The sequence below is a fragment of the Meleagris gallopavo genome, chromosome 8 (genome assembly GCF_000146605.3).
Source record: "Meleagris gallopavo isolate NT-WF06-2002-E0010 breed Aviagen turkey brand Nicholas breeding stock chromosome 8, Turkey_5.1, whole genome shotgun sequence".
NCBI lineage: Eukaryota > Metazoa > Chordata > Aves > Galliformes > Phasianidae > Meleagris > Meleagris gallopavo.
Window position 1 is genome coordinate 12838731 of NC_015018.2, and position 22095 is coordinate 12860825.

General features: G+C 34.1%; 1 protein-coding gene across 13 annotated transcripts in view; it reads left to right on the forward strand.

The window, feature by feature from the left end:
* The window catches only part of KCNMA1 (potassium calcium-activated channel subfamily M alpha 1), a 445366-nt gene that overhangs the window by 106630 nt on the left and 316641 nt on the right, over positions 1-22095 (forward strand). For all 13 annotated transcript variants that reach the window (XM_019617570.2, XM_019617571.2, XM_019617572.2 and 10 more), the window contains one exon: positions 17627-17791. In XM_019617570.2, the coding sequence (XP_019473115.1) occupies positions 17627-17791 (165 nt within the window). The remainder of the gene's footprint in view (positions 1-17626; positions 17792-22095) is intronic.

Sequence of the window (22095 nt, forward strand, 5' to 3'; positions counted from 1 at the left end):
ATTTTAAAATTAGTATATATGTATGGTAAGAACATATATATTAACTTCTAGAGAATAATCAGGGGTTCTCACATGTAAAATTGTGTTTACATAATAGATCATTTGATGTTAATGTTGCAAAAGAAAAATTCGGTCTTAGGTACCAAACAATATAGTTGGCATGAAAAATGTAAAATGACTTTTAGATAATTGGAAGACAAAAGGGAATTCACAGCACAACAGTCAAGATGTTAAGGGGAATTATGGGAACTACTGATGAGAAATAAACAGATTTATTTTAAAAATTTCCTGTCCTTAACTCTGCTTTTCTTTGACTCCAAATGATGTTGATATTCTTTTGCCAATTCATTTGTACCCAGAAAGCATGCTGTGAAATGAACAGAACATTCTTATTCTGTAAGGTGAAAAAATAAAAGAGCCAACACTGAGAAGATTGTCATTAAATGTTAGTGTATATAATGGTTTTTAAGTTGCACCCAGCATCAAATACTGGGTACTGATAAAAGTGCAAATTATTGATACAATCTCCAGTTCTCACACTCAGTGTGATTGCATTAGAGATAAGAGATGGGGAGCTGTGTGTGTTGAAAGTGTTTTAAAACACTCACGTGATTTTGAATCAGAAAATAACCTTCAGTTTATACCATTGTTCTAGTATACAGACTTCCACTCAGAGCAGGAGGTGAAATACTTTCAGACTTGAAATAATCTGTAAAATTTAGTAGAGAAAGACAACACTTTAAATAAGGGAATATATACAGTGACTTCAAGTCTACAGGAGAAGTCACCACTATCTTTGTGTTTCTAAGATACAAAATCTGAAGGTGAAAGGGGATTTCTTCAAGGAGTAGAGAATTCATTACTGAGTGGATTTTTAGTAGACAAAATAAAATTTTCTATATTTGAACTTTACTGTGGTAGCATTCTTAATTTCCTTTCACTTGCAAAATAGTATTTTTTTTTCCCAATAATTATGAGCAGCTGGTTTTTGTCTTATATACTATCTCTGAATTCTGTCTAGGATGCTGAGTTAAATGTTTGAAACTTCAGTAACATTTTAAAGGATTTGTGAATAGAGGACTTCTTCCTTCCACATCTGTTACCTTGTATTTCAATTGATAACAAACTCTAGAATTGTGAAAGGAGGCAGCACTGCAGGAGATATCTTAATATTTCCGGAAGGTCCTTAATAGATTACTTGCAGTCTAAGCTTGCTATACAGATGGATGATACAAAATTATTTTCACTTGCAAATAATGCACTTTAGCGTGGATAGAAGACATAAAGTAATTTTTCACTATTAATCTGTATCTCAAAGAATCATAAAAGAGCCAAGCTAGTTATGTTTTACAAGGATTTTTTAGCTTCCTTTTTAGTACTTATAAGAAATACTGAATTAACATCCTTGCAGAATAGAGGCCTGAGGTTTATTCCCAGAACAGCACTACCACACCCTAAATGTGCTACTGTCCTTGGACTTCCTTGTTAATGTGGTTGAAGACTAACCTAGGCAGCAAAATACTGGGGCAGAAAAATATTATTTTCTATTTATTCCATGAGTTTTCTTCTGAGGATACCTTGATGCATTATGGGTAAAGTAGAGCAAGGGTTAATACACAGATAAAATTGAAGCCATGGAGCTAACTTACTGTTTCAGCTGAGAAATTATGAGTGTAAAAACTGTGTTGCCCTTTTGTAAAATTTTGAACTGACTGCCAAGCTTGTTTTAACTATCATAGCAAAACAATCTTTTTTTTTCCTTGAAAGTTAGGTTTAAATTATGCATTTCTGTGCTTTATTTCCTAGCTTTAAAACAAATAGACTTCATCTGAATTATATACAGCTCAGAGAAATTTCTTTGAATTAAAACTTTGTGCACAGGTGTTTCTTCTTGTGTTTGAAAGAGCAAACATGGTAGTTAACAGGTTATCCCATTTGTCTAATTGCCCTGTCCTTTATTCTCTAATGTAATATCGTAAACCTGACAAATTAGTACATCATGGTAGCTGCATGTTCTTGGTCATTTGAATTTTGTGGAAGTGGGAGCATTTTTCTATACTACATACATTCAAATATTCATTTTTAAAATTTTTGTTTGTTTGTTTCATTACTTACAGGTGACATTTAATGTTTGGCTGCTTCAGCTTTGTTTATAGTCTCTATAAAAACATGTAATCTTTTTTTTTTTTTAAATATTTTTTAACAAGATCTTTAACCCTTCAGGGAAGCCCACCGAATCTTCCCTCAAAGTGTTCTTTCAAGTTATTTTTATTTGCACTCATAGCAGTCTATGAGCCCTTGAAATGAGAAAGAACAAAGCTGCCAATTTGCATTAATGAAAATTGGTGGTGAGACTGACCCAAATCTTCTATACAGTCTGTAATGTTATTATTTTCAATATTTTAAATACAACTATGCTATGTTGCCGTATGTAATGTGTAGCTGTCTCTAACTACATTTTCTTTTTTTTTTTCCTTTCCACTAGAACTGAAATCTGAGTATGGATTTAGTTACAGAATTCTTAAATTCCTTTATATGAAGCCAAAGACATCTCATTTGTATTCATCTTGCAGAAATGACAGGCTGGTTAGTGGTCATCGAACAGCACTAGTTGACAACTGTGGGGATTTTTTTTGGCAAATAGTTGATATATTTTTGTTCCCACATTGAATCAATAGAACTAAGAGAGCTTACTGACTGATATATGTGGCTGTAAAACTGAGGGTACTTACTAATACGAATTATTTTGACTCTGAAAGACACCTGAGAATATACGGCAATTCCCTTGTGAAATATTAAAACTGCATATACTAAACAATGCAAGCCTTTCTAAATGGTTGGATGACAGTTCCTTTTACCTGGTGAGAGGAGACTAAGCAGTCAGCAAGTAAATAGTTTGTCTGAGTTACTTTCGACAGCATGGTTGAAAAGGTCAAAATGCAACTGTTTGTAATTCTTTCTGTGCAAAGCAGTAAGTAAATCAGGGTACTAGTGATTTTCCCATTTCAAAGCTGAGGTGTATATTTTACCTTTGGAAATCTACAAATCTAGTGAACTCTCTGGGGGTGAGATTGTACACTATCTTTGCTACTGAAAACTGACTACAGTTTTACTCATTTTTTATGTAGCCTGCTACAAAATCCTGTTCAGGTTGTGCTTTTGTAAGTAGTACATAGTATGCATAAGCACTCTATGTTATAAGTTACTTGATCATGGCTCTGGAATTAATAAAATAGGCATGGTAATAAAGATAGCGTATGTTGGATCAAATACTACATAGGTAAGGAGAAGAATTTTAAAGCCATATGGAGTTATTTGCAGAGCAGTATGTTTTGTCCTGTCCTGGAGGGAACATGTCTTTATGCTTGCTGGCTCGGTCCTTAGCTCTTCTAAATCGCTATACTTTTACTGTCTAGGTCACTGGCTCAGAATTCATTTAGTTTAATAATGAGATTTCTTCTCTGTGTGTTCTAATAATAGAGATTCTACCTTTAATTAGACTACCTGGAAGTCCTCTGATGGCAGTGTTCTCTCATCACATTTTAAAGAAAGTGGGTATTTTAACAAGCTACATTTTGATTACAATGACTCATAGACTAAGAGGAAGCATTAAGACTACTTCAGAGACATGTATGCATGTTTTCTTGAAAGCAAAATTATTTGTTTCTTTTGGAAATATATTCCCTCTGGGAGCTCTGAAGATTTTATAACTTAAGAAGAGTTACTAAAAGATCTAGTTAGCAGAGATAGCACTGTTTGTATGTCTGAATATATTTGGACAGAATTAGCGATCAGCTGATGAAATTTTTTTTTTTAAGTATTTTTTTTTTTGGTCGCAGCATTGAAATTGTACGTCCATATGCCAGTAGTTGGAGCATGCCAGGTTTGAGTTCTCTTCAGGGTCTCAGTTCTAAGTGTCCAGTAAGTTTATGCTAGAATCTTTCTTCATCCTATAGACTGTCCTGATTCTTGGAGGGACAGTTCTTATATGTAAGTGCTCTTACCAAATCTTTTTCAGCAGGAATTCCTTCTCAAAATCAGCCAAATCATGTTTCTTTAGTCATCAGTGTGTTGTTGTCAGATATAGAACTGATGTTTTGTTAACTTTGTGCCTAACAGAAATCACAAGGCAAGTTTTGTGGAATTGTTTACTTTTTATTGATGTAATGTTTTATAATTATTCATGCATGAGACAGCAGCATCAGTTAGGTTATCTTTTATCAGTCTAATGTGCTTAGCAGCAAAAGTGACTGCACTTCAAAGGATAAGGGTGTTATCAAGATTATTAACATATCAGTACTTTGAAAATGACCTGTATTATAAAATACATAGAGAACGCGTGTGAATGTGTGTCGAAGAACTAATTGGAAAAGCTGCCAAACAAACAACTCCAAATCCCAGTGAAGGAATGAGGGAAGAAACAATTTTATTGTGGTGTCCTGGGACTTGCACTCAAATTCTATTCAATTCTAACCTTAGTTTTTCTGTTAAGTATTCCATTTGTTTTATACTTTTCTACTGTTTTGCTCCAGTCATCTCATGAACAGCCTACCTAATAACAGTTTGAGCCTGGCTTCCAGCAGGGCTGGTATTTTCATAATTGATATGCCTTTTTGGATGAAAAATTTCCCCCACTTGGGTTCCAGCAGGACTTGCTGATTACAGTGAGTGCAGAGTACAGCGGAAAAATCATACTATTTTTAAAAATGATCATTTTACTAATTATTGCTGTTACTAGACCTCTAGTATTCTTCTGAGATCAGTGTCTAGAACAGCAAGCTCCCATGATGCCACCATCACTGGGATGCTGGGTGTCAAACGTTCTAAGATGTCAGGAAGCTGATGCAAAGTTGTGTACTAATAACCTAGAATTAATAGTGAAAGAAATTAGCTCTTTATATAATTTAATTTTATGGCCTTTGCACTAATTTGGCAACCAGGAGTAAGAGCTGTGCTCTTCTTCCCCCAAGGTAAGGTGAGTCATGGATCTCAAAATAAGATCTGTATTTAAATTTTATGACTTAGTTTACAAAGCAAAATAAATACAAATAAATTCTGTACTGATACATCTAAATTTGAGTCTGAATAGCTTCCACAGATTCACTTTTCCCTCTAATTCCTGTAAACTGTTCATCAGCAAACTGTTTAAGTGATGGATTTGTTTCAGGAATTCCTGAAATTCTACAATTAAATAGTCAAAACTATGCAACTTTCATCCTCCTTTTGCAGTTCTGATACTGTAGCTGGTAGCTTTTATTATTCTGGTGTCCCAGTTGCACTAGCATTGCCAATCGCACTACAGAATTTAGACCTTGTCTAATGCTACTAAATAAAAAAAAAGAAAAGAAATTAAATGACAACTATATTTTTATTCTAGCAAAAAATACATATATATCTTTCCAGTAAAAGCTTTGTAACTACTTTGATAACTTGGCATGTAAGCTCACATGAAGATCTGATTTAGTTGAACAGTGCCCTCAGTGCCTGTTGGACCTGCTGTCAGTCTTGCTTTCAGTTTTTGGCTCCTTTCCTCGGGTTGGCTTTTTCATCAGAAGGATGTGTGCTGCTGTTGATCATCTTTTTAGTACTTGGTGCCCCCACAATCAATAGGAACAGTAGAACCAGATAATCATGAAAAGAGTGGTAGATAGAAAAAATTCTCAGCTACAAAACATCATTTTTCAACATGGTCACCACCATTAGCTATGCATTTTCACCATCAATAAACAAGAGCCTGCATACTCATAAAAATCTGTCTGGAATGGGACTTGTCTTTCCTGTCATTGTGACACTGCTGAAATGCACCACCCACTGTTCATTGTGCTCATTTTGGTCCCCAGAAATGTTTAGCAAGTGTTGATGAATGTCAGTGGGTGCCATTTTTTTCCTCTTGGAGGAATTCAGTGACACAGCTTCAGGGAAGTTCTTCATCTGCACTTTCTTGTCAGACACTCAGACTGCCCCTCTGCTACCATCTGTTGCACAGCAACAAAACAATGAAATATTGGTGAGAAGGTTCAGCCTCTACTGCCATATCACCAACATCTGCCTCTTGTTTTGTGGGTCAACACAATAAAGTAGCAGGCCTTACTTTTGGAGCAGCTCTAGTATATTCATATCTCCTTAATTAACTGTCTTAGTTCACAAATCTTATATTTTACCATTTTTCTTAGTCAGTTCTACTGAGGTAAATGGAAGCCCATCATTATTACTGCATTAGGATAAACATCTTAACGTGGTTAGAGGTCATGAGTGTATAAAACAGAAAGATTACAGAGGTTTAAGAAATGTTACATTTAGAAGAAATGGGTTTAAAATGGAGGTGAGGAGATTAGTCAGAAGATACAGCTTAATCTCTATACTGCCATAGGTCTGGACAGAGTGGTATCATTTTGTATTTTTTATTATCTTGTGATGCTTCACAACAGTTATTTACATTAATCTATCTCTTTTTTCAGGTTGTGATCCCTTTAGAGGTGGTAGCACTCAGAGAACTAGTAGAGAAACACAGGCAACTTCTTTTTTTTTTTTTACTTTCTTCTTAATAATAAAGGGATGCTTTAAAAAAAAAAAAAACACTTAAAAAATTATGGGTGGCACCTGCGTCCTTGGGAAGCTGTATGAGGTACTTAAGCAGCATTGTAAACAGAGAAAGACTTAAAGGCTTCAGGCTGGTGAGTAGGTCCTGTAAAACATAGCTCGTGAACATTGTAAACTGTGACAGCCTGCTTTGATGAGCTGTTCGTTTATAAGTCATCAGCTGATCTTTATGATGCTGCAGACTCTTTAACCAGAATAATTTATATAAAATTTAGAAGGAAAATAAGAATTCTAGGCTATGTAATATCAGATTATCACCAAATTGCAGGATAAAAACAAAGGGCATAGCTGATTTCCACCTTTCAAGACTGAAATTTCTGCAGTAGAATTAACTCTATTACAGATCATTGTCAACTTCTGCCCTGCTTGATGGCTGAGCAAATTAAAACTCAGTACTCGGTGATGATTTAACAATTATTATCCTTGAATTTCTTTCCTTCTATGTTTTAATCTCAGAAAAAGTTAAGAATTTAAATAGACTTATCTTCTCATCTCTGTTATCTTTCCCTGTCAGTGGACAGTAACTGCTATCTGTGTCGTGTGAAATTTGTGGACAGATTAAATGTTCTTTGGTAATGTATTCTTATGTTATATGTAATATTTGCTGGTTTGGTAAATCTTGAAGCTAAAAACTGCAGAATCATGAGCTGAAAACACCTGCCTGTCAAGCACCTCTCCTGCCCTCTGCTACTAATGTAGGGATCTTTCCTATCAATTCTCATCTCTGAGCAACTGGCTGTTCTCATTCAGAAAAAGACCCATCACAATAGAAGCTTCATCTTCTGGGTTTGCAACAGACTAATTCTTGTATAAGCAAGAAGACTTAAATATAAGACTTTCTGCTATGAGAGTCAAAAACTGACACTAAATATCTTTATTTTCCTATAGCCTTCTGATCACTTACAAAGGCTCTGTTCAATGTCATGGTCAAGCATCAGCTGCAGCAGTGCATCACTGGTACACTCATAACAGAAGGAGCTGATCTCTCTGTCAGTTAGATTAAAGTTATTCCCACTGTTTAAATGACATGAAAGTTGTAAATCACAGAATGCCACCTATTCTAATAGCTTGTTAGCAATGGTTGAAAAATTACAGAGGCTGAAATGCTTGCAATGAGATTTTCCACTCTTTTACAAAATAGATTTTAAATAAATTGATTAAACCAATGATAATTGGGATATGCAAATTATCTAAGGCCAGAAATACGATTTTAATTCAGAAAAGATTTTTAGGCTATTCTACAGTACTGGGCAAAAATCCTATTAAATTATTATTATTTTTTTTTTATGACCTTGACTTTCAGGTTGGTTTTAGTGTAATTTAGTTTGAAATGCAACATAGACTGTGCTCTTAATGACAGTCCATCCTTGTTTTCCTATTTTTTTTAATCTGAGTTTTTTTATATACCTCATAATACTGCTTTTCTTTTTCTTGAATATTCAGATCTTGGAATAATTGATTTTTGCCATGTTCCTGCTAATGGTTGTTGATTGAAATGCTGAAAAGAAAGTCCCTAAAGTTTCAAGTACGAGGGAAGACACTAGGGGGAAACTCCAACCAGCAATCATCTTATATTTAGAGTTTAACCAGTTCTCCAGTGCATGTCCAAAGGTGAAAACCTTACTACATATGAAACTTTAATCTGCCACTACAGAACAATAATAAGTCAGTTAATTTTGACTGACACTTGTGTTTCACTTTACCTTGTTTTTAGTATTAAAATATTAGGTGTTATATGTGGAACATCAGACATTTTTGTAGCAGCTACTACAGTGATTGTTGTTACTTCTGGCCTATGGTGCTGCTCAGAAACTTGTATATGTGGGTCTTATTTATTTGATGCTGCAATGCGGTCTGCTCCCTGTCATTCTCTGTATCTAATCACCCTCCTTCCATCCCCAATATAACCTCAAAAATCAAACATTACCACCAAACAAAAAAAAACACACAACGAAACAAGCAAAACAAAAACAAAACAACAACAACAACAAAAACATCCCAAAAACTTAATCAAGAACTGTTAAATGACAGATTACGTTGGGGCCATACCATGCCCTTGTGGAAGCAGATATTTAACGTGCAGTGCTGGGTTCTATCTCCAGCTGGTTGTCCCTTTTTTGGTCCTTGGTGTTGCTTTGCTTCTGGTAGGTAGATTTAATTTTTCCTGTATAATGCAGCTTTCAAGATAAGGTTAAGAAAAAGCCATAGAGAATTCACTGGGCTTGTTCTCATTCTATAGAGTTTGAATTAAAATTTATGGAGCTAGAGTATGCAAGTCAAACAAAAATTTGGCTTTTCCCTGTCCTTAGATTTGAGTCAGTGTCTATGAATTTGCAGAAGCTGTTTGTTTATTTGCACCATAAATATACTGGTTGCTGTATATGTAGTCTACAAGATACAATTCTGGATAATTTTGATGCTGATATTTATTGTCTGGAAAGTGAAATGAAATTCACTTGAAATTTATTGAATTTATTGTCTGGAAAATGAAATGAATTTCACTATTTTACCGAAAAGAAATTTATTAGTAAGAGTAAATTTTTGTTCTTGTAGGTTTAAAAACTTTTGTCCATTTAGTTTTCTGTGTAATGAAGTTGTGAGTTTAAGATTGCACACAAACAGTTTCTTTAGCAGTTTTTAACGAATAAGGTCATAGCAACTTGATTAAATAATGACACTTGTACATTTCTTAGTCTGAGATGTCCTAATGGCAAAATGCTTACTGATTTCAAAATGATGATTTAAATTGCTGCTTTACAGCTAAATATGCATTTTTAACATTTTTGAAAATTACAGCTCTGTACCTTTCCTCCAGTTTCCTGCCTATTTGTTTATGTGCTCTGTCTCACTCTTAACTCCCATAAAGTTCTTCCAGTTTGAATGCCGCATTATACTCTATAATCTTTGAGGTGAGAAGGGTTGTGTGATATTAAATATTTTTAATTACTTATTGGCTGACTTTCTGCTCTTCAAATATTTATATGCTACATGCTGGAACTTAATTTCCTAAGTCAGCAAAGGCTTAGATATGGTTTTATATCCTGTGGAGCTGCTTTTAATTCATTTTAACTTCCATTGTAGTTTTAATGCAATAAGCATAAATATTATATTACTACATCTGAATCAAAAAAGTCCTTAGAGGTGACTGTTTTGGCCACTTTGCAAGGTAATGATATATTCATTTGTATTCTTCAAGTCGACATTGATCTATGTGTTTAATGGTAATACCTAGTAGTTACATTTGCGAGTCTCGAAGTTATTTTTGTCCCACTATCTTCTTCCTTCTTTTTTTTTTTTTTCCTGCTAGCTTTAAAACCTCTTGAAAAATCTTATGTCTCTTTATAAAAATATAAATACAAATAAAGTTTATTTGACTCAAGAAAGACTGCTTATTCTCCCAAATAATATGCCCTATTTTTATAATAGAAACAGCGAGTGTTCATGTCCTTACCTCCCACATGAAAACGTCTGATTTGAATGAAATGAGTGCCTAAGATTTCTGTGAACAATTTTTCTAGGGAGTTCTCTAGTTCATGAAAATGAGGAGTTGAATCTGTCATGCCTGGGCCAGGATACCAGCTTTGGAGTAGTCCCATTGCCCTGTGGTTAGCAACCATTCCTAAAGCTCTGCAATGCCTTTCTTTGACCCATCAAGTCTATGATTTTTGGGAATCAGAAAGGGACGTTAAAGAGTTGCTAGTTCTAAATGTTTTCTCATCTTCTGAAATACACAGCAGCTGAACACTTTGAAAATTACTCTATTGGAACATACCATTAACTGTACTGTTTCTCACTTTGATTTTGGAAAGAGAAAAGGTGAGGTAGAAAGAATTACCTTCTACAATTCAGTTTGTCATCTCATTCTATCTTATATTTTTTGTTCCTCAAAAAGAAAATATTGCAAAATCAATATCATGAAAGAAAGCATACTGTTTGCTAGCAGATAAAAGCTTTCTCTTCTGCAGCTAAGCAGGATGGAGAAAAGCATGCTACTGTAAAGATATTGAGAAATTTAATTTCACTTGCAAAACCTTTGACAAAATATTTTTTATGTTGAATTTACATGTCTGTTAATAAAATAAAACTTCTACCACTAGAGTTTTTTAATGATCTGTTCTAATTATGAACATTGCTGGTAGAAGAGGGGCTTTTCAGCAGTTTCATTATTTCCATTTATGTTCTTTCATAATTTGAATGATATAGAGAAGATTTACTGGTAATTCGTCTTAAAATTAGGCAAAACCAAATAATTCCTTTTTTCCATTTACTCTTCCTTTAACAGAAAGTGAAAAGGAATACAAAGGAGTGATTGAAGCAATTTTTTTTTATTATTTTCATCTTAATGTTAACAACAATGACAAAATTATATGAAATAAGCTGAAATACTTCCTATAATCGAGATAAAAGATTTAGGTCATTTTTTTCTTGATTAAGTCTTTTTTTTCTTGTGTTCAGGAAGTGCTTCCAAACTTTTGTTTTGCAGTGAATGTAGTGTCACAAAAATTAGTTATGTGTGAAGACAATAAGTGATTTTTTTTCTGTTGCTTGTAAGAAATTATTGATTAATTATTGATATATAAAATATTCTAGCATCTGTGGCAGAAAGAAGTTACTCTTGGATTAAACAGTCAATGGGTTGTGAATAATTTGTCAGTGTTCATTTAATGATAGTATCCTGTATCACTTATTTGCAATTGTGTTTTCTTTGATTTCGCTTTTGTTAGGAAGAAAACAAAATGGGAGGATGTAAAAGAAAATGTACACACCTTTTTTCCCTACTTTATGTTTTTCCATCAAGCAGGCAATCTCATTTTACAATTTTGATAACTCAGCCGCTTCTGACATTACTTCATACATTTTTACAAATTTAGTATCCGTCATACTAAATGCTGGTAATCTGGCATGGCTACTCTGAAGTTCTTTATAAAACACACTTTTTGAACAATTGGTAGCAATATATTGCTTGAATCATGAAACAGATTGTTTAAACACAAATCCTCTGTCTTACATAGTAAGTATCTGATCTGCTTAATACACCTATTTCTATGATAATGATATGTCTCCTTTGATTTAAACTTTGTCCCCATTAATAAAATGGTTTGCTTGTTTTGCCCTTTTCCTTGCTACTTTATAATTGAACAGGGCTTTAGGGAAGATTTTAATGTGATAATAGTTCAGTCTTCTTACAAGAAATTATTAAGGAATAGCCTTTTGATTACAGAAAAGGAAAATAAATTTGTGGGTACTAGGTGGATGCTATTTTGAAAACTTGTTGAGTACTTCCAGTGAATACTTCTACATCACTGACCTGTCCAGTTTGTTTGTTTATTGCAGACAGTAAATTGCTATGTAGACTTGTAGCAAATTTACTGTTTATTTCTATAAGCATGGTCTGATTATACAACCAGAAGTAACAAAGGGAAGCTAGTAGATTTGTTTTTATGAGTAAATAGAAAGGAAACTGATAGAAAGTTCTGAACTTGTAGTCAATGTTTGTGTAATTATGGCCATAAAACTTGGCTAATTTGTACTAAACATCATGAGTTCTTAAAAACCACTCCATTTGTCCATTTAAATGCATACAAGTTTGAAATGACTTTGTATCCTAGACTTTCAGTTATAAAAATTGTGCTCTCCTTTTTTCAGTCTCTTTCATTAATTTTTATTTTTTTAAAAACTGTTGTTAGACGGCCACATAATGTTTAACTAGGAATTTTCATACATTCTTAAAATTTCACATAATGTAGGTCTCTGCTATATTTAATTATGAAGTGAGAACTATACTCAGGAACCCATAATTTGACATATTGTTACACTGTTTGTGGATCATGGCTGGAATGCTGCATCTTACTCAAGTAGTTTCCTTTGCCTCTAAGGTCAAGGTTTTAGCATTAATTCCTCTACCACAGCAATTTTTGTCAGTCAAAACAATAAAAAGAAGATTGTAAAGAAATAACACATTGGAAATATGAAGGACATGGAAAAAATATGTCAGGATTATTGAAAGTATGTGCTAATGCAACTAGGAAGCTTGTCACTGGAAAAAGAAAACATTTGGCCCTGCATCCTAGTGCTTTCATAGTAAGGGAGTTTTTAGTCAATGAAGAAAGTGAGGCTCTGGTTGTAACTAAGGACTGGAAAGGAAGTTCTGAAAGAATGAAGAACACATAATAGTCAGAAAAGTTTTGAAATCTATTTAGGACTTAATTTTTCTTATCCTGCCAAATTTGCAAAACCCAGGTTACACAGCCAGTGAATATTTTATGAGCTAAAAATGCTTGGCTATCTCATCAGTCATGTTTTCCACAGATCATTCTGTTTCCTTTTATTCAGTGAAAGGAATAATGTTTTTCTGCATATCAATTATTAATCCTTTTATACTAGCTAAGCCATAGCTACGGTATGATATCTGACGTCAATGCAACCTAATATTGACTACAAACCTTATGTACTAAGAAGTACTGCAGATAGGCCATTTTATAGAGAATACCTCTTACCTGATATTCCACTACGTTAGCCTTTGCTTTCTCATCCCTACAAGACTCGCTGTTTCTGAAGAAATTTGTACATCTCCCAACAGCTATTTGCTATTTATTTCTCACCTTCTTATCTGCTTTTTTCTTGTTAATATTCTGTCGCATTCCTTTGTTGGATAAACTGCAGTAGAACAGACAAACTGCTTCTTTCTGTCTTTATTTATTTGTTTTACACTGAATGAACTGGCATTTATTAACTACTTAGAATGAAAATTACAGATGGTAACTATAACGGATTGAGAACATCTGTTGTGGTAAAGTATTCAGTTGATACCTCATGTTTTGACATGTATGGTATGTTATCCAGCTGCTGAGAACACAGCATAATATTTGGGCTTTTTAGACCCCTGTTTTAAGCTATCAACACGGCAAGATAATAATTACATGGCCTTAAATAGATTGTTTTTAAATATCTGCTTAACTGACCATACTGCTTCAATGTGTGTGTGATGCGGGCATGACTCAGTATTCCCATTACAGTGATGATACTTCATGAGTTTTATATTATAGTCATACTAGTTAAACTTTAGGTAATCAAGATTTTTGCTTCATCACATTTTAACTCAGTTATTTTTACTCAAATTACTTCCCCGCCTCCTATGTTTTCTAACATATTTTAAAAAATAATAAAATATTTCTCTATACTAACACTTAAGAGTGCTTACCAGGCTCAGAGAGTTCTTACCATACTGCCCTCCTTTTTTATGGTTTCTGAGAAATGAGGTAACTTAAGCATCAACTGAGAGTATTCATAATATTTTTCTGATTTTATTTTATGTAGCTGTAAGTTGAATGGAGTGTCTGTGTAGTTCTGGTATTGTTCAGATATTCTAGAGAGAGATAGAGAAGGAGGCAGGACTACATTTTTAGAAATGAAAAACTTTCATGAGTGTCTTTCTCTTTTTAAAATCTGTTTTCTTAGGATAACTATGTTTAGGCATCCTATTGCTTGTGTAATCTAAACAAATACTGTTGAAAATGTAAGACAAAACATTAAAGTTTCTGATCCAAGACTGTGGCAAACCACTGCTAAATCTGTGAGTCCTGCTTCCTGTATTCCCTTCCCCTTCTCATCATGCATTCTGTTCTATTTTGTCACTAAATTCAGAAAAGATATATGGTAAAATATGCTTCTCACTTTATCTACCTGAATGTTCCTATCATCAAGTAATTAAAATAAGGAGTTCTTTGTGAAACAACAGGTAAGCAGACTGCATAAAGATAGTATTGTCTTACTTGTAGCTACTGATTCTGTAAATAATTAAGCAATTACCATCACTGTCAGGTTATTCTTAAGCACCTTTTTTTCAGGTTGCAGTGTTGGTTAGTTAATGCTTTGAGGTGAAGAAATGGCAGTAGGACAGAACTGTGCTGTTAATAGCAGGACTGATTTATACACACTGTAAATGAAAGTGGCCTTCAAAGCTCCCTTAGTGATCTCTCCTAAATTACATAATGATTTGGGAATAAACCTTCCTTAATATTTAATTGGCATTTAAGTAAGCCATGGAGATGAAAAATATGAAAACATTCCTACTAAATATGATTATTAAATGACAATAATTTGCTTGAATATTAATTATAGCTACAGTAATGGCAGAAGTTAGGCTTGATATGTAATTGATCATGAGACTCTTCTCCAAAGGATACTTTGCAATGAAAGATTGTTAGAGTATGTTAATTAAGAAACATAGAGGGTAGAGGAGATTTTAAAGGAGGCAAAATAAGTAGTATAAGTGCATAAATACAGCTGCCCCAGTGCTACAGACTTCAGTGTCTTCAGATAATCATTGACATTTGGATAGAATTTTCACATCTTATTGCTATGTTCAATTGGCAACCAAAAGTCAGTGTAACTGCAAAGGGCTCTAGAGAATAAGAACGTATTGAAAATGTTACCTTTCTCCTTTAACAAAGTAACTTATTTAGTTTTATAGAGTGTTAGGACATACTATTTTTATGTTCTTATTAATTATTATGGCTTGTAAATTATTTGATACATTGACAAGAAGGTTGTGGGTAAGAAACATGTAAGCAACAATAATATTTTCCAATCTTAATATTATAAAGTTCACTGCCATAAAATGGATTTTTCTATTCAGACATTTTTATTTAATTTCCTGTGGTTATGTGACTTTCTAGAACAAAATCATTAATTAGGGGTATTTTTTCAGCAAGGTGTGTGTGCCTGTGATTTCAAATGGGAATGTTAGGAAAAAAAAGAACGAACAAGAAGATGTGTAGTTTCATCCTTGTTCTGCCTCTGACTTAACAGGTGACTGATTTAGTCACCAAATTACTGTCTCAGTTTCTTATACAAGAAGAAGAGCTAATTACACGTCTCCTATTATGAAAACTGCATTAATACCCAGTATGAGCTTGTTCAGTGTATGCAAGTGTGTAGCCATTTGGGGCCCACATGCTTCACAGAAGAGGATTGTGAAGTAAAATCGGATGTGAAAAATTTACAGTCTAGAATACAAGCTTTAACAGTCACAAAAGGCAGATAAACTGGTGGGAAGAGAGAATTAAGTAGTGTGGAGCACATGTAATTTTTAACAAATCCATGGCAGTCTAACTGCTGCAGACTTGGGCTGGCAGCCAGAGCTGCCCCAGCCAGGACAGCAGGGAGCAGCCCCTGGTGTTCAGGTGCTGCTCTTGGGCCAGGATAGTGAGGGTTGGGATCAGCTCCAGTGATGAAGGACAGTTATGGGATGGCCAAGTTAATGCGCCCTGTTTGATGGTGCCTGTGGGGAGCTGAAGGCCCTCGTCTGTGATGCCATGGGTAGGGTGGGGAGGCCTCGGAGGAGGGGTCAGGGTCTTGGATATTGACTAAATATAAGTATTCTACTATTATGTTATTTTTCTAGTATTCTGTCTAAGCAATTAGCGCATTTATGTAGGTTGTATTTCATAACTGAGTAAAGCTGCAGTATGTTTTCTTCAGTGCTGAGTGCAAAACATTTCATTAATTGTATCCATATTTATCAAAGAATGAGGTCCAGCTTTGCAAATACACAGTAGCTCTTATCTTTTATTATTTGCTTAGAAAGCACTAAATTACTCTTGTAACTGTGAGTAACTTGTTATAAACAGTATGGCTTTATCATGCTCATTGCTAGTAAGAAGACAGAGCCTATATTTCGAGTAGGAGAGTATCAGGCAAGGATCTGGCTAGATAATTGTGATGCAAAACTGAGGTTCTACAAAAAGAACTATTGGTCCCCATATTACATGTTTAGCACTGCTCCACTGCCTTTTGGCAGATTCAATGTAACTGCTTTATTAGTTCAGTACTGCTTTCAAGAAATGCCACTATACTTTTGACCACCCGTATCCTCAAGGTCGTCTCACAGCTGCAAATTATGACCTCAATAATTGTAGTATTCCTACGACAGTAATAATCACTCAACCAATGTCAAACATCTTTGCTTTTATAACAGGAGTCCCCAACAGGGTTGATGACAATATTTTTGCTTCTTAGTTGCCTATAGGAGAATGATCTATAGGCAAGATCTTTCAATATGTTTCTCTGTGCTGAGTTCTTGAAGTACTAATGTATATTCGTGTGCAGTTTGAGTGCTCAGTATTAGCTTAGCACAGAATTTTGCTGCCTCCCCTATGCTTTTCTTGTTTAATGTAACTTGTCTAGTATTTAGGAAGTCATTAGTATTATGCTGTCACCAAAAGCATGCTCATGGCAGTCTGATATTTGCATATGATCTGTTTTAAATGCTGTACAATCTAAACTGGCTTTTGCTGTCATTTCCCTTGATTTTTGTGCAGCATCCATGACTGTAGCACATAGTAAGCAGTTAAATCCTTGCTGCAGCATTTGTGAGAGACTGATCTGAATTCCAATGCGTGTGACTCATCAGTCAGCTTAGTGCAGCTGAGGCTCCTCTTTAATTTCTAGCTATCTGTTCTATGAGAGCCACTCAGTGTGATGTATTACACACTTTCATTGAAACACTGGTTCGATGATAGCATGGCAGCTCCCTGCAGATTCTCTGTGGCGTATTATTGTCTTGTTACATAATGCTTCTTAGTGAAGGCTTACCCAGATAATTAATTGTAATGATAGTAATTTAAAATTGTATGTATTTCATGTTCATACTTAGTATACACTGTTTTGAATTAATAGATCAAACAGTCCTTCAGTATATGACTTAAATTCTTTTACATGTAGCTCTGTAAATGCATACAAGAGTCTTGGTGATTATGTTGCATGTAAGGAAGTAACACAGAGCATATTTGATGCCAAATATATGCATTTAGAGTTTAATGTAATGAGGAATATTTTCTGTTAGTCAAGCTCTTTACTGCTTATGGGGAGACATGGCTAAGGGAGTGCTCAATTTCATGTAGCAGAAATCGAGGAGGACTGTTTTGTTCATAGGTTTGTTCATAGCATTTCCTAGCAATAACTCTATATTGACTTCAATTGTCAAACTGTTAAACATTAACAAACCCAAACACTTATTTTGCAGGAGGCCCAGAAGATCAATGGTGGTGGAGATACGCAGGCAGATGGGGCCTGCAAACCAACAGATGAAAAAGAGGAGAATGTGGCAGCAGAAGTGGGATGGATGACCTCTGTGAAAGACTGGGCAGGAGTCATGATATCTGCCCAGACACTAACTGGCAGAGTACTTGTAAGTTTTCTGGTTTTTTTTTCTACTCTTGTATTTTAAAGAACATTTGCTATAAAACGCTGTGTACCAGAATTAGTGGAGGACTTGTTGATTTGTTGCAGCAGCATTGAATCAAGACCAATTTTCTTTGTTAGAAGTAAAATAGCAGACTAATGCCCACTGCAAAGATAAGCAGAGATAACAAGTAAGGAATGGTCTTTTCTATCATAGCTTCAGAGTGATCTCCTACCTCAACCTATTTCAGTATTCTGACACCATGATTCTGAGTTCTGAAGACTAAGCTTAGTAAATTCATATTATATGACAGAACTATAGGCTTATTTTGTCTGGCAGTTTTCTTTAGAAAATTAGAAAAATTCCATTCTGTTAGCAAAAATGGAAGCCGACTTGGAAAATAAGTATAAAGATATATGTAGATTGTGGTCAGAACTGTAAACCTGAGACACATTTGAACTAGACATGCAGTGGGATTTGCGGTACTTCTAAAAGACAGAAGTGAATTCATGTTCTCCTGATCTCTTCTATGAACTTAACAAATATTTTTATTATGAAGCAGTTATGTATCAGATAGAGTCACAAATAGTGATGACATGAAATTTAAAGTTCTGGTAAAAACCTAACAGGTTTTCACTTTATTTGAATATAATTATTTTATGGCCTTGTCAAATCATACCTAATTGAAAGAGTTTTCTGTGGAATTCACAGGAGATGTCACCTGTGTAATTTTTTATTGTTGATAAAAAGCAAGTACTTACTAGCAAATAGCTGAAGTGTTTTAAATCCCATTTAAAATTTGTGTAATCCCAGAGGTTCTTTAACTAGGTTGGGTTAAAATGAAAACAGAATTTTTGTCCGTGGCTAGTTTTCTTAAGAAATATTTTATTGTGAGTCAGATCTTTTCTATTAAGTATTTATTTAGTGGTGGGAATGAAAGTGTAAGACAGCAAATAAATTGTTAATTCTAATCAAGTCCTTTGTACCCAAAAGTTTAGGTGGCTTAATGGCTATTGTCTTATTTAGTTGTGCAATTACATTATTTTCATTATTTTTTCCTAACAAAGTACATCCTGCTGATTTGCTTATGTTAACTGAGGACTTTTATCAATAGGTTGAAATAGTGTTCCAGTGCTATATGCGCTATAATGCATAAATAGCATTATATATCTCTTCAGGGTCAAACTGAGGTATTGATCATCTTATGAGAAGCAGCAATTGATCATTTGCATGTTTTTTTGACATCTTTATTATTAAAAATAACAAATCTTAGAGCTAAACTTCTTTTTGTAGTTCAAGTACTATGGTTAGATCATGAAAAACCAGTCTTTTGCTACTGACTATGCATTCAGAAACTAGTCAATATTGTTTTTAGTGAAGTATATGTGAGCACAAATACAAACCAACTGTTAAGGCCAAAACATAAAATATAAAACACATATTACTTTGTATTTTTATTTAAGATGGTGGGAGAACTTGTTCAATTCCATTTGATTGTGCTTATTTCTTTTTGGTTAACATCTTATACTTACAATTTACCACTGAATTTTAAAAGGTACGTTTTTATTTCCAGTTTTATTTGCAGTCAGCTGAGCAGTCATTGAGCAGATTACTTCAGAGAGTATATATCTAAATTCTTCTCACATGTAACAGCAGCTACTGTACACTTACAAATTCAGCTAAGCAGCTGAGAAAAAAGTGGCAGACTATGGGACCTACTAGTTAATTTTGGTTAGTTGAGAAAATGAGTGATATTTATTTTAACACACCAGTTTCAGGATGTGAATTGGTAGGATTTAAGTTTTGGAAGACCATTTTCAAAATTAACATTAACTGTTCATTAAAATTTACATTGTGGTTATATATGCTGAAGATTAACTGCTTCAGTGCATGTGCTAAAGAGAGTTTTCTCATTATTTGTAGATATAACATATTGCTAAGTCAAGTTAATATTATTTATCAAATATTGTTTGAAAAGACTATTACTTATGAATTTCTTCTAACTTAACACAGTCTGTTCCTACTGGCTATTATATTTCCCCTGGAGAATGAGCTAGTGGCTTTAAAGTACTATGGAATCAAAATCGTATGAGGCATCTATAGATACAGAAATTATAGAACGTTTTTACACTGTGAGATTTTAAAGTCAATCTTTGCACATCTGTTAGTGCTTTAGGAACTTAAATTCTATATTTGACGTTTCAAAAACATTTGTACTTGAAGGAATATTTACAGTACTCAGCTTCATCTGAAGGCTGGGTTTTGGAAGTATCATAAAGATTGGAAAAGATCACTAAGATCACCTAGTCCAGCTGTCAACGCATCATCACCATGCTCACTAAACCATCTCCCTCAGTGCCACATCTACCCGTTTATTGAACAAGTCCAAAGACAGTGATTTCACTACTTTCTTGGCAGCCTGTTCCAATATTCGAGCAATTTAAAGCCATTGTCTCTCACTGCTAGTTATGTGGGAGTGCTTAAAACAGACTTCCATGTCAGACACCATTGTGTCAGACTGCTCCTTTGCTGCCATCTGTCTCACAGCAACAAAATTTAACAATACTGGTGGGAAGGTTCAGCCTCTGCTGCCTTACCACCAACATCTGCCTCTGATGTCTTGGGCCAACAAAATAAAATAGGCGGCATTGCTTTTGGAGTAGCCTTTGTAAATAAGAATTTTATATACTTTTAAAAAATGTGTCCATATTTAATTCTATAAGCAAATCATGTAAGAACACTGTAATTGAACTCATGTAGTGCTGTTTGTAGGCAATGGCATAAATCTAAATTAGATAAAAGTAAAAATTCAGGGAGATTCTGATTTACTTTGAAGTACTACAGTATAATGCAGTAGATGATGGAAGTATCAGATACAAATTCCTGAGGTAGGCTTCTCAAATAAGAATCAGAACCATTCATAATTAATCTGTACAATCAGGAAATTAGAGATGTTTTTGCTTCCTGAAATTTAGTTTTTTTTTTTTTAATCATTCAAGTAAGAAGAAAAAGACTTCCTTAATTAAGTAATTTAAAGTGCATGATATACAAGGGAAAGCTATAAGTATACCGTTGAAGTTACTACAGATTAATCTAGGACACAGTTGAGGGCTTTCCTTTAAACCAAGAAATAAAATCATTAGTTTAATTGTGAGATATAAATGACAGAGCAAATTGCTATTTTCTTGCATTTAAACACATGACATGTAAATGCATAGCAGAGAAAGGAGCTTTACATATCTGTCTAGTGCTGAGTGCCATGTGGTGGTTTAGCATGCTGCCTGGACTCACAGTAAAGAAACAGGCAAATTTGTGTTAAACTGGAATGCTTGAAGTTTAGTTTTTTTTGTTGCTGTCTAATAAAGATGTCTTAAATTGGCTGCATTGTTAGAAAAAGGAGAATAAAAACCTTCAGAAGAAAAATAAAGGGTGAAGCATGGGCAAATAGTGGCAGTAATATAATAATGAAGTTATTTTGTTAGAAGACTGTTTAGGTTTCTTTCTTAATGTTCTTAATTCTTAATAACTACATTAACTTCCTAAAGAAGAGGAAGAGCTCATGTGAAGGGCTTTCTTGACTTGAATTAAAAGGTTTCCCAGTATGCATTCAAAATGAAACAGGAAGTTTCTATAAAACACATTGATTGGACCAAATAGGTGTTGCTGAATTCTGTTCATCTATCATAAAAGACCAGGAGTCTTTTTTTTTTTATTAATTTAATTTATTTATTTATTTATTTTCTGATCCTGGATGCCTTGTGTGTTCATAGGATGAAAAGTGCAAGTCTCGGTAATATTTTGGCAAGATAGAGCAAAGTTTTGAGATTAGTAATAAAATTTGTAACTGGGCTTTGCTTGGCAGAGGGTCTCGTTTGGTGAGGTTTAAACATCAGATTTTCTTAGAAATCAGTGTCAAAACTTAAGAATGTGATTAAAAGTCTGAATCAAAGCCCTCCAGCTCAACAGAGAATGCACTATGTTTTTACTAAAAAAAAATAATCTAGATTTCTGAGTGGACTTCTGAAGAACTGTTAAAAATGTTATAAAGCTTCACTGCTTGTTCAGTGGAAAAGTGGTGCATTTCTGTGACTATGAAAATTTTAACCAGTCATATTTTGCAATTTCATTATAATTATCATGTTTTAATATGTTTCTGAAATACAAGTAAATATACAGCATTCTTGCTCAAGCAAGCATTATTAAACATCAGTTATTTTTCCTTCAAGAAGCATGTTTCGTCTTTAAATGTGTTATAAAGAGGATCTTCATAGAAAAAAGGCAAATAAGAGTACCCTTGTCAGAAGGGGAAA